The following is a 16384-nucleotide window of genomic DNA, read 5'->3' as shown; positions in this document are numbered from 1 at the left end:
CGGAAAGACGTGTCCAGGGTTAGAGGTCAGGGGTCCTACTCCGCCCCCGGCCAGCCCTCCGGAATGCCTAAGTAGAACTAGAAGATATTTGTGAAAACGTGGGGTCGACTTCCCCCACCGCAGCGCCTCCCGGAAGTCCGCTCCGGTTGACCCCCCCTCAACCTCGCCTTGTTCCCGCGACCCGTTCCGCCACTCGCAGGCCCGCGTCGCGGACGCCGCCGTTTAGGCCGCAGCGCGCAGGCGCGGGAACCGGCGCAGGCGCAGAGGCTCGCGGCAGTCCCGCCCCACCCTGAGCCGCGAGGCGCGGGCGGGGCGATGGCGCGCGGGAGGGGCGGGGCCACGCTGCGGGCCCGGGCCATGGCCGCCGCCGATGCTGAGGTGAGGAGCGGAGCCGGCGGGCCGGCGGCGGGCGCGGGCGGGCGATGAGAGGCTGGCGGGGGGGCTGGGGCACGGAGGGGGCTCCGCGCGGGCGGGCGGGGGCGCAGCGCTGGAGGGCGGGCCCGCGCCTCGCCGCCACTGCCGCCGCGCCTCAGGCCGAGGCCGGGCCGGGCCGAGGCCCGGGGCGTGCGGGCCGCGCGGCGCCGGGCGCGCTTTGTGCGGGCGCGGGCGGGGGCGGGGCGGGCGCGGGCAGAGGAGGCGGAGGGGTCCGGCCGAGCCCGCAGGCCGGGAGGACAAAAAGGAAAGTGGGGCGCGCCAGCCAACTTCGCGGCGCGGCCGGGTGAGGCTGTGCGCTCCCGGCGCCGCCGCGGCGCCGCTGACCTTCCACTTTGTTCCGAATAGGACGGCCGCGCCTCGAACGAAAAGTTGGCGGTCCGCGCGCGTTCCCCCGGACAATGCTGCCTGGCCCTGGCAGCTGTCAGCCCCGGAGTGCGCGACTTGGGCGGATTTCTGAGCAGACCGCGCCGCCGGGCTCTGAGCGGAGAAAGTTCCCCTTCTTTTGTTAACGCTCTTGGCCTTCCCCTTGGCTCGTGGTCGAGGGTGGCGGCCCAGGAACCAAAACTCCGGGGAGACACCGGCTTCCCGCTGAAGGGGGATGGCGGGGCGCGTCTTGTGTCCGCGGAAATGCGGGAGAGTGTGGTCTCGGGGCGGCCAGTGGGGCCAGTGTGGGAAAGTGTTGATGAGCAGGTTTCCTCGCGGCCCCTCCTGGTCTAGTGATAACGGCAGGGACTCCTCCAGATCGGAGAGCCGACGTGGTGCGCAGGTCTATTGGTCTGTGCTGATCAAGGTAGTGGGCACTCTTTTCACTTACTAATTTTGCTCTTGCATACTTGGCAGTGTTGCTGTTAGGAAACGGAAGGTGCAGGGTAGTCGTTAATTCAGCGTGAGGAGCATGTATTGAGCCGGCAACATGGAAGGGGACGCAGAGGTAAATTGGACACCGAAGTGGCTTGTAAGGGAGCAGCAGCTCTGTAATTAATGCTTAATGACACATTCATTGAGCGCCTGCGGCAGGCCAGGCACTGAGCAAGCCCTCCAGGTGAGTCCTTTCGTGGAGACTTCAGACTGGTCCGTCCTAGGACTGGCACTTGTTCCATGCCTGGCACACAGTAGGCTTTTAGTAAGTACTTGATTAGTGGATGGCCCCGAAGTCTCCGATTCCACAGGCGTCCTGGGCTAGAAGGCCTGACTGTGACAGCCGGTGCTCATTAAACCTTACCCGGGGCCCACACTGCCAGGGCTTGCTCGTGAAGGCATGGCGGTGTTCTTAGGAGGAGGGTGCTGGGGTGTCCCCATCGGCACATGAGGAAACAGGCCCCATGAGACCCAGGGTTCCAGAGCCTGTGGCTGAGAAGATGGATGCAGGTGGCATGGTGCCAGAGATGCCACTTGCCAAACGCAGTGTACCTGCGGTGGCCTTTCAGGTTAATCACTGCTTTGGGTTCAGGTGTTGAGCATGGGTGGGGGAGCTACTGGAGAGTGGGTGTGCCCTGGGCCAGGGTTCACTAATCACCAAATGATTAAACCACCAAACTGGACCCTTGAATCCTCTCCAACTGGTTTACTGTCTCCTGCTTTCCTTGACCTGGAATGGCAGTCACTACTTTTTGACATTAAAAAGGACTCCTGAGTTAGTGGGCTGTGTTCCCCACTTCCACGTTGTGAATTAGTAAGTGGAGCCCCTTACTAATTCGCTTCAGGGTACCCAGGATCACCCAGAGCCCCCCTGGGGTGGGGCCGTGCACTTTACTTAGGGCTTTGAACCCAAGGACATGTCATGTCTGAGCAAGACGGGTCCCAGGACAATCCTGTACTTTTCTAGTTGGGTGGCTGTTGTGTATCTTTCTTGAACCTCACTTTTTGTTTCCTGAAGTAATAGGTACACATGCATGCAGTTTAAAAAGTCAGGCGGTGCTGGGAGTTTTATCAAGCCGCCTCCTGTGCTGCCCTGCAGAAAGGCAGCAGCCACACATGTAGCGTGACTGCCACCAGCAGTCACGCCATTGTGTCTCCACTAGAGACACCATACCAGAGACACAGTTGCTGTCGTGTCTCCACCAGCAGTTTCAGGGTTCACATGTGTAAAACGTGTGCTGTGTTGTCATGTCTCGTCAGAGATTTCAGGGTTCTCCTTTGGCTCCTACTTATGCTGGAGGGTGATTTCAGCTCTGGCATGCTCTCTTATCCAGGTAACTCACAATTTTGACTAAATCCATATCCGGCATCTTTTTTTAAAGAGATTTTACTTATTTATTTTTAGAGTGAGGGGAAGGGGGAGAGAGAAAGAGAGGGAGAGAAACATCGACGTGCAAGAGAAACTTGCCCCTAACCCAGTCCACAACCTAGGAATGTGTCCAGACTGGGAATTGAACCAAAGACCTTTTGGCTCACAGGACAAAGCCCCTGCCCGCTGAGCCTCATGGGCCAGGGTCACATCTGAACCTTTATCAGTCTGTTCAGGTCATTATTGTGCCATCTGAGCTGGATAATAAACTACAGTCATTCTTTTTTATTTTTTAAGATTTTTAAAATTTATTTTTAGAGAAAGGGAAAGAGAAAGAGAGGGAGAGATACATCAGTGTGTGATTGCCTCTCATGTGGCCCCCACTGGGGACCTGGCCTGCAGCCCAGGCATGTGCCCTGACTGGGAATCGAACCAGTGATCCTTTGATACAGAGCCCACTCTCCATCCACTGAGCCACACCAGCCAGGGCAAGTTATTCTTTTTTGTACAGACTTTCTTTTTTCCTTAGAGTAAGTGGTTGCCTTATTTTTGGTTAGTTCAGTTTCCTTTGAATCTCAGAATAACATTCTCACACCTTTCATTCTGTAAAACCTTTCTCCTTCTAGGCCCCTGCTGGGTAGCTCAGTTGGTTGGAGCATTGTCTCGGTATGCCAAGGTTGTGGGTTTGATTCCTGGTCAGGACACATACAGGAATCAACCAATGAATGCATCAATAAGTGAAACAATAGTTGATGTTTCTCTTTTTCCTTTCCTCTCTATCTCTGAAAATCAATAAATTAAAAAGAAAACTATTCTCATTTAAAGTTTTCACCATTTGGCCATGTCAGCTTGCCAGCGTTCCTGGGTACTCCCCGGCCACCCTGCCCAGTGAGGGTGCTTGTCCTCATGGCCACTGCACAGCGTCCACCCCGGGGAGTTGTCCCCTTCCTGGGGAGATGGATGTCTCCCTCTCCTGGTGCTGGCACACAGGTTCCAGGCGCTGTAGTTCGTTGGGACCTGCATGTCTGACTGCGCTTGAGGAGCAACTTGGGCTGGGCTCGGCATTCCAGGTGGGAAGAAAAGTTGATTTTGCAGTTACCGTTCCAGCACCTTCTAGTTTTTGTTGTTGCTCTCGAGAAGTGAGTTTGATTCTTAATCTATGGTGAGTGCCCTTCCCACTTCTAACTTGGCTTTGAGGATCGTTGCATCCTTGATTTTCCCGGTTCTCATGATTTGCCTCAGTTGGGGCTCTTTTGCATTTATCATACGGTGCATTAAATGGCCCCAGAAGCTGCAGGTTGATGCCTTTTCATTTGTAGGAAGTTTCTGGACAAATACATTTGAGATAGTTCATGCTCTGCTATTTTCTCTGTTCTCCCTTTCTAATTCCTTTACTTTGATGTCTGACTCTTAGTACTCTAGTTTTCAAAATGTGTTCTTGTTTGTCCTGTATTGATCTTTTTGTTCTACTTGTTGGGAGAATTTCTTGACTGTTTTCCAGTTTCGCTGGATATTTATTTATTTATAAAAAATTTTATTTATTCTCTTTTGAGAGAGGGGAAAGGAGGGTGAAAGAGAGGGAGAGAAACATCCATGGGTGGTTGCCTCGGATGCGTCCCCTGTTGGGGACCCGGCCCACAACCCAGGCATGTGCCCAGACTGGGAATTGAACCAGTGACCTCCTGGTTCCCAGGCCAGCACTCAGTTCACCGAGCCACACCAGCCAGGGCTGTCCTTTTTGAAGTACCTCCTGTTCTTGTTTGATGTGTGCACTGTCTTTGCTTACCTCATTTCAGTTTAATTTATTAAATTACAGTTAAATTTTAAAAATTATTAAAAATGGTTGTTTTCCCCATTTTTTTCTGTTTTCCATGCATGCTCTTTGATGTTGCATTTTTTGGTCTTTTCCTTTCGTGCTGGAAACCTTCTATGTCTGGTGACTCCCTTGGCTGTTCAGTCACCTTTGAGGGTAAAGTAATGAAAACTGAAAGCTGTTTGGGGTGCTATTGACCTGCTTCAGGGCGGTCGCTCTCGCTGCTGTTGGCTGTACTCTGGAGCTTAGTGTCTGCTGGGTTGTTTCCTGGGGGGGGGGGGTCTTCTGGTGGCCTGCCTTCTTGGCGTGAGTGGACGCCGTTCCGGAAGGTTGAAGGGTGGGGGGGGGGGGGGGGCCTGCCCATGGCTTGGTGGACAGCCTTTACCTCTTGTCCCTGCTTGCAGTGGAGGACCTTACTCCTGTCTGTCCTGGTTCCCGCTGTCCCCCAGTCTGGCCCACATCTGGCGGGTGTCTCAGTGCTACCCTCTGCTCCCCCAGGACTGCAGAAGAGGGGCCTGGGGTCCTGAGAGCCCAGCATTCCTGACCTGGGCTCTTGCATGCACCCCGTTTTTGCTGCAGACATCACCCCCAACTTCTGAGCCTTTCTGTGGTTCTATGGGGTCAGTCGCCTGCTTCTTAGCAATTTCCCAACTTGCATATCCTCTTCTTTTGTTGGTTTTTGACAAGAGAAGGGGGTGGCTTGTCTGTTCTGCCATCTGGAAGTCAGAGGCATATGCTCGAAGTCTTGAGAAGCGACTTTTTAGCAGCACTGAAGGCTCCGAGTCCTGGGGAAAGGGCTGCCGGCCCCAGACCTCACCGTCCTGGCCGCCCACAGGGCCATCCGGAGCCATCTGGCTACTGGAGACCCCACCTGTGGTCAGTGCCAGCGTGGGGCCTGGGGCCCCGGCTTCCTGCCTCTGCTTCCTGTCATGTCACAAACAGTTGTGTATCTGACCACATTTTATTGAGTTTGTCTTTGAAAATAATTTATAGCATAAGAAGCATATTTTGGGCTTTTCCTTTTAGGAACTCTGTGTTCTTTGTCATTTTGTATTTGTCACACGTGAGCTTGGGCTTGCAGTGTTTTGACAGATACTTTTATCTTGATGAGGGGGCAGCAGGTCACGTGGGGAGAAGTGAATGGGGCCCGTGGTCTTGGCAGGTCGATGCAAACACCATCAGTTCCAGAACCGGGGGGCCTCTCGCTCCTGCTCTGCTTTTGTTTCACCTCTGGATTTTCATCTGTTAGAGAACATCTCTGACATTCTAGATTTTGAAGCAGTTCTTTAACCTGTGGAATGTGGCATTTCCCTTGAGATGGAGTCTTCCTGAGTGAGAGGTCACCTTCCTGATACTGTTGCTGTCAGTTGGTGTTTTATTTTGGAAAAGGTTTTGGACTGCTTTCTGCATCCTGCTTTTAGTAGGTTTGTAGGTTCTGATCAGAGTATATTTGAAATACTCTTTCCAGGGGGGTCTGTGAGCACTTACAGGGCACCTACTGTTTATAGAGGACTATTCGAAGTATGGTGTAAAAGGGAATACGAGGTTTTGAGATGGGTCCCTGATTTTACAAAGTTTACGCGTGTGATGGAGTTACCCAGCAGGAAGTGAGGTGGCACCAGTGAAGAGTAAACAGGGACAGGCCTGAGCCGGCTCTGATGGGAGGCCCCAGGAGGACTTGCAAGTCAGGGTCTCCAAGGACCGAGGCCGGAATTGAGGTATGTGCATTTCAAAGAAAAGATTAAGGATTGTAGCGAATTTAGAAAATTGAAGCTTAGGAACCCAAGAATGCCAACTATGTTGTGTTTCTCCTGAGCCTTACGAACGTGTTCACACCTCAGATGGACTGTAACCAGTGAGAGTGTGCTGTTGGCCCTCTCCTCAGCGCATGTGCGCCTTCAACACTTCTCATTGCCCTGTGCTGTTGGTTACGTAGATGTCCCAGTTCCTTGGTTTTGAACTGGCTTCCTTGAGTGACCCGAGCCTGTGTGCTCGGGTGCACGGATTTACTGAGTCAGAAGGGGCGAGTGGCTGAGGTGATGCTGGCTGGAGAGGCAGGGACAGGTCATATAGGGCCATGTCTCCGTGGTAACAAGTGGGCAGACAGTCACTGAAGAGTCTTGAGGCCTGGCCGATGTGGGGAGTGGAGCGAAGGAAGAGCAGCCTGGGGGCAGGGGAGGCACAGAGAGGCCCCCAGAAGCAGTACAGGTTTGTACGTTTCATTTTTTTTGGGTGGATAAGACCACACTACATGATTAAAAGTCAAAAAGTGTAAAAGAGTAGGAAGTGGAACATCTCCCGCCTTTGTCCCCGAGCCACTCAGTTCTCCTCTTGGCTCGGGGCACGCGTCCGCCGGGCGCCGGCGCAGGTGCAGCCTCTGAGTGGTGCAGCCCGGCCCGCTCGGGCGCGGCTGTGGTGAGGGAGCGGCCTCTGCGCCTGTCCCTGCGTCTGGGTGCCCTGCATGCAGCGGGTGCCCTCTTCCCTCCGTCACTTTGCATCAGCTCTCAGGCGTGCCTCGTCCGAGACCGTTTCGGTGCATTTTCACATGGCAGTCAGCCACGGCGCGCGGTCTGGACTTTCCTTCCTTCCAGGTGGGGAGCAGCGTATGGGCTGTCCATCGCCCTGCGTAGGCACCTCCTGAATCTCCGTGCAGTGGTTTCCACGTCTCTCTTTTTTTCCTGCACTTAAGTTTTGAGTATAGTGGGTTCATTTGTCTCCGAGTTCCCCACACCCTCACTTGGCTGATTGGGCTCAGAGACGTGTTTGACATGCTCCTCTCTCTTCATTTCCGTCGCTACTGGTGCTCGAGGCCTGGGGCCCCTGCTTTCCAGCTCTGCAGCCACTGGCCCAGGCGCCGCGTAGCGCTGACTGTCGTTGGTTGGCGTGCGCTGAGAGGGTGAGGGCCAGACACACTTGGGATTTTGAAGACTAAATGTGGGAAAGAGAGTGTAGAGTGTCACGCTGTTACTGAAAAGACTGACTGCTGCCCTGGCTGGTGCGGGCGGCTCAGCGGGTTGAGCGCTGGCCTGCAGACCAAACGGTGGCCGGTTCAGTTTCCAGTCAGGGCACAGGCCTGGGTAGTGGGCCAGCAGGGGCAGTGGGGGGCTCTCGAGAGGCAACCACACATGGATGTTTCTCTCCCTCTCTTTCTCCTCCCCTTCCCCTTTCACTAAAAATAAATAGATAAAAATCTTGAAGAAAAAAAGACATTGCCTGTAGAAATACAACATTTTGGATATATTGGGTTAAATAAAATATTAAAGGTAACCTGTGTTTCTAATTCTTTTTTTTAAATGTGGTTAGTAGGAAATGCAGAGTTACAGATGTGGCTCAGCTTGTGCCCTCACATTACGTTTTGATTGGACAGCCCCTGGCTGCAGTCCGTCAGACGTACTGGTGGGTGGGTTTGTCTTTAAAAATTGTTTTTAGCCAGAATATGTAATAAGTGGTATTGAGGTTTTTTTTTTAACTTTTATTTAATTAAAAAATGATTTATTTAATTTTAGAGAGAGGGGAAGGGAGGGAGACATTGATCAGTTGGCTCTTGCATGTCCCCAGATGGGGGCCCAGCCTGCAACCCAGACATGTGCTACTGGGAATCAAACCTGTGACCCTTCAGTACAGGCCTGTGCACAGACCACTCAACCACACCAGCCAGGCCTGGAATTGGTTTTTAACTCAGGCGTGATAAGTTTGTTCACCTTGCTCTGTGAGGTCAGCAGTCATCGCTACTCATTGCCTGGAGCCATTAGCTCGTCCAGGGTTGCAAAATGGCAGTCTGTCCCCATTCACTGGCTGGAGCACTTCTGCGAGGAGAACCATGGTGCTGCTGGGACACACACAGTTCTCTTGGGAGCGGGGCTGGTTCTGGACACCACCAGGACACAGCTGCTGGACACTTTGGCCTCCTGGGAGCTGCCGGCCTGGCCAGCCGGGGGAGGTGGTTTGCTACGCTGGTGGTTAAGACAACTTCGGTCCCGAAGTCTCGGTCCTCGCCCCTCCATCAGGCTCTGGGGCCTGCCTTCGGGTGGGAGGGGGCCTGCTTGCTTCCTCAGCCTTGTCACCGGCCTGCGCCCTGAACCCCTTGGACACTGGGGCGGAGCAAAATGCCAGGCATCATGTGGCCCAGTGAATGGGCCAGCGCACCCTACCTGCGGCGCAGTCTGTCCTTCTGATCTTCCCTTGGAGAAGTGGGCTGCCAGAATCTGTCACGGGCCCGTGGTGGCTGTCACCGTCCCTTAGCAAGATCTGGCGACAGAGAGATTAACCAAAGCATGAAGATTGTATTTCGGGGGGAAGTTTTTACTATTCGACACAAATGCAGGGCGGGGCAAAAAGTAGGTTTACAATTGTTTGTACGGAAAAGAATACAATAATTCACTCAAGAATAAGCTTTTCACACACTCAGAACTGTGAGTCTGCTTTTGCCCCACCCTGTGTAGAGAAACGCGGGTGTCGTATGTATATTTTCATAGGTGCCTCCCGCACCTAGGTCAGGCAGGAGCGTCCCATGGCCACACAAGCCCTTGTGCACTTCAGAGCCTCCCCAGGGCTGGCGGCCGTCTGGACTTCGTACCGGCTTCGTCTGGCCCGGGTGTGAGCTTGATCGGTGGTCACGCCGTGGGCACGGGCCCCACCTTCCCTCAGCCAGCGTCTGGGAGGTTCGCCTCTGCTATTGCTCACGGGTGCTCGGTCCCTTCTCATTGCTGTGTCACGTGTTCCGCTGTCTGGACGCAGCGTCGCTGCCTTCCTCACCGTGCTGTCTGCCCCTGGACATCACATTGCCTCCAGTTCTGTGGGCATTTAAGTAGCGGCGATGTGAACTCTCTTGGGTGTGTCTTTCGGAACACAGGTGTGTGTGCACAGCGGGGTGTGCCTAGGGGCAGGCGTGACAGTCCTTGCTGACGTCTGGTGTCATTTGTCCTCTTTCTTTAGCTGCCCTGGTGGTGTGGGTGTGTTTAGTTCTGCATTTCTCTGGTGACTGTGGTATTAAGAGGCAGTATGCTTTTTGGTTATTTTGTTTAACCACTTTTGTGATGTGCCTATTTAAACTTTTGTAGGTTTTGGGGGGGGGGTGTTTTACTTATTTTACTTAATTTTTTATTGATTGATTTTAGAGAGAGATTGAGAAACATGGAATTTTGTGGTTCCACTTATCTGTGCATTAACTGGTTAACTATTGCATGTGCCCTGACCAGGAATCAAACCTGGAACCTTGGTGCGTTGGAGGACGCTCCCACTTGGCCAGGGCCAGGGCAGAATTTTATTTTTCACCTGGGTGAATAATATTCCATTGTGTGGAGGTACTGTGGGTTGTTTATCCATTTATCAGTTGTCTCCCTTTTGGCTGTTGTGATTCATGCTGCTGTGAACCTTCTCGAACCAGCGTTTCCATTTCGGTCGTGTGTACTGAGGAGTGGCAATGCTGGGCACTCAGTGACTTATTTTTGAGAAACTGCCACACTGTTCCCCACAGCAGCTATAGCACTTTACCTTCCTACCAGGGGCTCCTGAGGGTTCTCGTTGGTCTACGTTGTTGCCAGCACTGGTTACTAACTATCTTTTTGGTTGTAGCAGTGCTGGTGGGTGTGAAGTGTCATCTCTACTGTTTTGATTTGGAGTTCCCTAGTGACTAATGATGTGGAGCATTTTTTATTTGCTCATTGGCCCATTTGTATCGTCTTTACAGAAATCTCTGTGGAAATCCTTGGTCCGTTTCAATTGGATTGTCTTTTTTGCTGTTGTAAAAGTTGTTTACCTGTTTTAAAGATTGTAGATACAAATTCCTTATAGATACATGGTTAGCAAATATTTCCTCCCATTTTGTAGGTTGCTTTTTACTTTGTTGTTATTGTGCTTGGAAAAGCACATGTTTTTAATTCCACTCCGTCCAGCCTGGCTACTTTCTCTTTTTTCTGCTTGTGCTTTTGGTGTCATACCTAAGAGCCCACTGGCCAGTCTAATGTCATGAGGTTGCATTTTCTTCTAAGAGCTGTAATTTCAGTCTTACATTCTCGCCCGGGCTCCATTTAAAAAAATTATTTATTTATTTATTTATTTATCTTTACAGGGGAAGGAGAGGGGGAGAGAAACATCAATGTATGGTTGCCTCTAGTGCGTCCCCTGCTGGGAACTGGCCGGCAGGGAACTGGCTTGCAACCCAGGCATGTGCCCTGACTGGGAATTGAACCGCGATCCTCTGGTCACAGACCTGCGCTCAATCCACTGAGCTACACCAGCCAGGGCCTGGGCTCCATTTTGACACAGTCTGTGTGTGTGGAGTGAGGTGGGCCCAGCTGCCCGAGCACCGCTGGCTGAGAAGACTGTCCTGTCTGTGCTGAACTGTTGTGACATGTTGGTGGCAGATCAGTTGACTGTAAATGTGAGGGTTCATTTGGACTCGTTCCTGGACCCTGAGTCCCAGGCGCCCATCTGCATGCAGGTCTGTCTGTGCGCCGGGACCACACTGGGCTGGGCCGCCATCGCGTCCTGGGCAGTTTCGCAGTTGGGATATGCTAGTCCACCTGCTCCGTTTTGCTCTTTGGGGCCCCTTGCAAATCTAGATAATTTTAGGTTTGGGGTGCCCATAGCTGCAAAAAAAACAGCTGTCTAGGATGGTGACGGGAACCACATTGGGTTTGTAGGTCACTCCGGGGAGCTCTGTTACCTTAGCGATGCTGAGTCTTCAGTCCTTGAGCACAGGGTGTCTTCCTTGTATTTAGGTGTCTTCAGTGTCTTCCAGTGTATTTTTTTCTTGGTCATTGTAGCTCAAGTTCTGTCAGTTTTATTGTCTTGTCAGAGAGTCGGCTTCTGGTCTTGTTGGTGCTCTGTCTCACTCATTCCCATTGTGAGCTTCACAGCTGCTTGTGCTCTGGGTTGAGTTCGCAGGTTCTGGAGTCAGTTTTCTGTGTGAGGTGCCAGGTTCACCATCCTCTGTGCAGACTTGCTCTGGAACCGGCGTCACTTACTTAAAAGCCTCTCCCCCCGCCCTGGCACTGTGGTGTCCTTCATGCCTCGGGTGAGAAGGCCACGACGCATGGGGCCCAGAGAACTGCTCTGAGGTGACACTTTGGTCTCTCCTGCCATCAGCATCAGTGAGCATCTGGGGTCACTCAGTGATTTGAAGATTTGGTCAGGTCACCTGCACAGGCTGCTTTCCTTGTGTGGTGATGGTGTGGGAAGGGGAAGGTAGGTGACAGGTGTGGCAGTCCGTGCTTTAATGACGTTGGTACAGGTGAAGCTGGGTGTCAGGCAGAGGTCGGGCAGAGGTCAGCCTGGTCACTGAAGCTCAGCTGCGGCCTCACGGCTCTGCAGCATGTCACGCGGTTCCTCTGGGTCTTCTGCCCTCTCTCGGGTTGTGGCAACTGCATGTGGGCAGCTGGCTCAGGCAGGCGCTCGGATGACAGCACCCTGCTCCTGGTCTCTCCCTCCACCACTGTCACTGGTGTGTGGCACCATGCGTGGACTGGTGAGGAGCGTGCTGGGGCGAGAGGGCTGAGGCTGCAGGAGAAGTCTGCCTGGGAGTATCACTGTGGGCGCCCACAGGAGCAGCTTGGCTGGGCAAGCTTTCGGCTGCAGGGGAGCACGTCGGGGAGCAGCCGTGTGCGGAGCTGGAGTGCCGGTCACGCGATGTGCTCGAGTGCCGTGTGTGCTCTGTTGTGAGACAGTGAGGAGTTGGGGTGGTGGCATGTACTCTCTCCCTTTTCCCAGGGCACGCCCACCCCTTTCCTCCCTCTTTCACCTCCTGAGGCAGCTCTGTCTCTCCGTTTCTCATGAGCACCAGGGGCCCTTGCTGTGCTGCCGTAACTCATTTCCTGGGTCCATTTCTTCTACGATTCACCACTTCTACCTCTGTGACTTTCTAAATACACTCCCTCTTAAAGTCTGAGTCTTGGCTTCAAGTTCTTTCTTTCTTTCTTTCTTTCTTTCTTTCTTTCTTTCTTTCTTTCTTTCTTTCTTTCTTTCTTTCTTTCTTTCTTTCTTTCTTTCTTTCTTTCTTTCTTTCTTTCTTTTTTATTTCTTTATTTTTAGGGGGAAAGGGAGGGAGAAAGAGAAGGAGAGAAACATTCCTGTGTGGTTGCCCTTTGAGCGCCCCCTACTGGGGACCAGGCCTGCAACCCAGGCATGTGCCCTGACAAGGAATCCAACTGGCAACCCTTTGGTTTACAGGCCGGCACCCAATCCACTGAGCCACAGCAGCCAGGGCTCCGAGTATTTTCTTAGTCAGGATGCAGGTGCCAAGGGTGCTGTTCTTCCACCAGCATACGGTGCCCTGACTCAGGTTGTCCCTCTCTCTGCTCTCAGAACCTCACCCTCGGAAGTGTGCTTGCGCTTTTCTTCCCCAGGTGTGCACCCTTCCATCCTTTTCTTAAGTGCTAAGAGTCCCCGTGAAATCTGCAACCAGGGGAGCAGTAGGCTGCGGCCTTTCATTCCTGCTAACCCCCCTAAGGACTCTTCCTTGACTTCTGCAACTTGCTTCCTGAGTCCGCGCCGTGCACCGTGGCTCTGACTCCTTTCCAGGGACCTGCAGGCTTGGGAGCAGAGACTGCCATCATCGTGGTAGCCAGTTGCTTTCTGAGGATCAGAACAAAAGCCTTTGCCATGCAGAAGAGAGCTCGGACTCATTCAGCTCCTACGGTGAGGGGCACTTCGTCCCTTTAGGGTAGACCTCAGGCGTTCCTAGGTGAGGTGCCGAGGGTCTCTCTGTGGAGGTGCCAGAGGGCAGGATCCCCAGGGGTCACTCCAGCTCCGCTGTGATTAAGGCCCTGAGTTGTCCAGGGATGTGCAGGTCCAGCGGGGTCCCTAGTACTCCGAATTCTCAGTGCTGCCCAGTGCAGCTGGGGAGAGAGACCCAGACTCAGGAGAGGGTTGAGGTGACTCGGGAGGTGACAGCCCTGTTGAGCTCAGCCCACAGGCAGCCCCTTTCATCCCACTGCAGGGTCTCCCAGGAGCGTGTTCAGACTCTGCAGACCCCAACCTGAAACTGAAGTCCACACGGGAAAGCTCACCTCCGACGTGGGAACCCTGAGCTGGCTCCCTGCCCTGCTCCTGTCTGCATCCTTCCCGCATATCCCAGACCCATGAGCTCGGGGCTCCGGACACGAGCTCTCGGCGCTCTCATTGTGTGCCTCCAGGCGTCCTCCGACACGGAGCTCCCAGATTCTCTGTGCCTTGTCTGTGGCCGGGGGTCCTGCTGTATCCGCCTCACCTCTTGGCACTGCCTGCCCCTAGCAGCATCTCCCAGGTTCCCACCTTCTTTCTACTGGTGACCTCCCGAGACCAGCTTTGGCTGGTGGCCTGTGCTGTGGCTCACAACTATGGCAGCACCGGCAGGGCTCTTGCTCATAAGCCTGCCTTAGGCCACTGCCCTGCATGCACCTTGCGGCCTTCAGGAGGTCTCTCTCTGGCTGCCTTGGTGCTTCTGCTGCCTCTTCCCGGAGTCTTTCCTTAGACCCTGCGGTGGTCTTTCGATTTCCCTTTCTGACTCGTCTTAACCCGGATGTTGGGGTGGATTCTGCTGCAACCCCGGTGCCCTCACATGCCCAGTGGTTCTGTCTGACAGGGTCTGTCTCCAGGCCCTGGGCGCTGTCCCTGGCCGGCCCAGCTGAGATACGAAGGTCACCGAGCATCTTCTCTGATCCCTCCCAGTGCCCCTGGCTTTTCTTTTCTTTTTTTAATTTCCACCTGAGAGTGTGTTATCACTGATTTTAGAGAGCGGAAGGGACAGAGAAACATCGATGTGAGAGAGAGACATCAATTGTTTGCCTCTGCACGTGCCCGGACCTGGGACTGAACCGCAGCCTTTTGTGTGCGGGACGACATTCCAACTGACTGAGCCCTCTAGCCAGGATAGGCCCCTGTCTTTTAAACACTTTTTTAAAAAATAAAGATTTTATTTATTTATTTCTAGAGAGATGAGAAGGGAGGAAGAAAGAGGGAGAGAAACATCAGCATGTGGTTGCCTCTTAACAAACACCCCACTGGGGACCCGGCCTTCAACCCAGGCATGTGCCCTGACTGGGAATTGAACCAGCGACCCTTTGGTTCACAGACCAGTGCTCAATCCACTGAGTCACACCAGCCAGGGCAAATACTCTTTTTGTATGTTCCTTAAAGCCCTGAAACGGGGAAAGGGGCCGCCCTCAACTTCTGCTCTCGTCCTTTAACTGTCTCTTCTGTTTTTCTCACGGTCCTGGGGACCCAGGGACCACTTAGTAGGGATACTTCCTTCCCTGCTAGGGTGGCTGTCCTCTCCCTGCTATGCCTCTTAGGGGCCAGGGCAGGCTGGCCCCAGTGTCAACTGGGTGACAGGTTTGGCCAGTCAGTGGCACCATTAGTTTCAATACTGTCTTGCAGCTGGACCGGCTTTGCAGTTCCCAGGGAAGTGGATGGAAGCTCCATGCATCCAAGCCTTTGGGGCTCTCAGGTGTAACCCTCAGGTGGGCACTGCCTGCAAACTAGGTCTCTCTACAGCTGCTCCACTGCACTCTAGCCCCTGCCCCCTTCCATCCCCCAGGTAATTCCTCTCTTCCTTGCCCCCCCTTACCCCCCCTTAGCCCCAAAGGAAGAAGAAAAGCTTACCAGCCAGACTCTGGTTCTCTTGCACCCATACACAAGGCCTCTTCATCCTCCTTTTAACCTGCCCTTCACAAGGAGTAGCATGACCGATTAGTGCCCCTGTAAGAGTACACGCCCCTTTCTCTATGAAAGATTCACACCAAATCCAGTAGGACTTAGGGAAATTCTCAAGACCCAGAGAGTCACGTAGAAGTTTCAGGGGTTAACCCAAAGCTTTGACCTGGCCCGGAGGGGTGTCACAAGGGAGAGACCCAGTCCTGGCGGCTGCCTTCTGGGTCAGGACCAGCATACCTGGGAGCACCCCCCAGTGCGCTGGAGGAGTGGCTTGTCGTTCAGGCCGCTGGTCCCTGTGCACCCACCGTGTGTAATGTGCTCCCTTGCTTTTGGCCCAAACTTCCAGGAAAAAAATCTTTCACTTTAATTTTTTAGTTCGGTTTCTTAATTTACATATGAAGTCAATTATCGTATTCTAGGGTACTATTTTGCATATGGATATGGTTATTGCTTTAATGCATAAACATAAATAAAAGAATTAAAGCATTTATATAGATATAGAATTAGCACTACCCATGTATAATGTGCATCCTTATTTTTCCCTCAAAAATTTGGGCAAAAAAGTGCACACTACGCACAGTAAAATGTGGTGTGCTACCTGCCAGGGAGCCCAGAACCAGCACCATTTCCTGACGCACCTTCTGGAGGGGCCAGGGCAGGGCCAGTCTAAGCCAGTCCATTACACCAGGACAGCCGTTGTCAGCCGGGACCCTCTGGAGGAGCCCACGCCTTTGCGGGAGAGATGGAGGAAGCCCTCATCAAACTAACGCAGACCCCCGGTTTCACAGGACCAATTTCTAACCTGGGCCGCCCCCGATATTTGGAGAAAACTTCGGAAGTTCTCCTCAGGGCCTCCTTCCCCTACCTCAGAAAAAAAAAAGAATGAAATAAAAATAAAGATTAACAGTGGGGGTAGGGCATTGAAGCATCAGCAGTGGGGTTTTGCTGGCAGGTGCGTGGCCGCTTAGAGGACCCACAGGGGCTGCCGCCGCGCCTGCGTCCACGCGTTAGGATGGCCGAGTTGGTGGTTTTCCAGACACAGGCCTGTGGGACTTGGAAGCCTTGCCAGCCAGCTGGTCAGGCAGGCCAGAATCCCCGTACTCGTGTGTGGGACCAGAGGGTGTGGTATTTGTGGGACTGTCTGTGGTTCCCCCGCCCCAGTGTGGAGTGAGGTCCAGCCCCTACCGAGCCACTTGCATGGGCTCTTCCCTGAATCCATGCCCAGTCCTACCAGTTGGGTGGGCTTGCTGTCCCATGTCCCCTTTTCACAGGAGAGG

The 16384-nt window shown here is 53.4% G+C and overlaps 1 protein-coding gene across 2 annotated transcripts in view; it reads left to right on the top strand.

The window, feature by feature from the left end:
• The first annotated feature begins 317 nt into the window (after window positions 1–317).
• EHMT1 (euchromatic histone lysine methyltransferase 1) overlaps window positions 318–16384 on the top strand; it is a 100017-nt gene continuing 83950 nt past the window's right edge. The window contains exon 1 of one of the 2 annotated variants that reach the window (XM_053667658.1): window positions 318–378. In XM_053667658.1, coding sequence (XP_053523633.1) covers window positions 358–378 — 21 coding nt within the window. In that variant the 5' untranslated portion in view covers window positions 318–357. The remainder of the gene's footprint in view (window positions 379–16384) is intronic. The other variant, XM_053667659.1, reaches the window with a different exon arrangement.

This window comes from Artibeus jamaicensis, unplaced genomic scaffold, assembly GCF_021234435.1.
Source record: "Artibeus jamaicensis isolate MK-2021 breed Jamaican fruit bat unplaced genomic scaffold, CSHL_Jam_final contig_471, whole genome shotgun sequence".
Classification (NCBI taxonomy): Eukaryota; Metazoa; Chordata; class Mammalia; order Chiroptera; family Phyllostomidae; genus Artibeus; species Artibeus jamaicensis.
The sequence above is the reverse complement of the archived record's forward strand: the minus strand, read 5'-3'. Positions and strand labels throughout refer to the sequence as shown.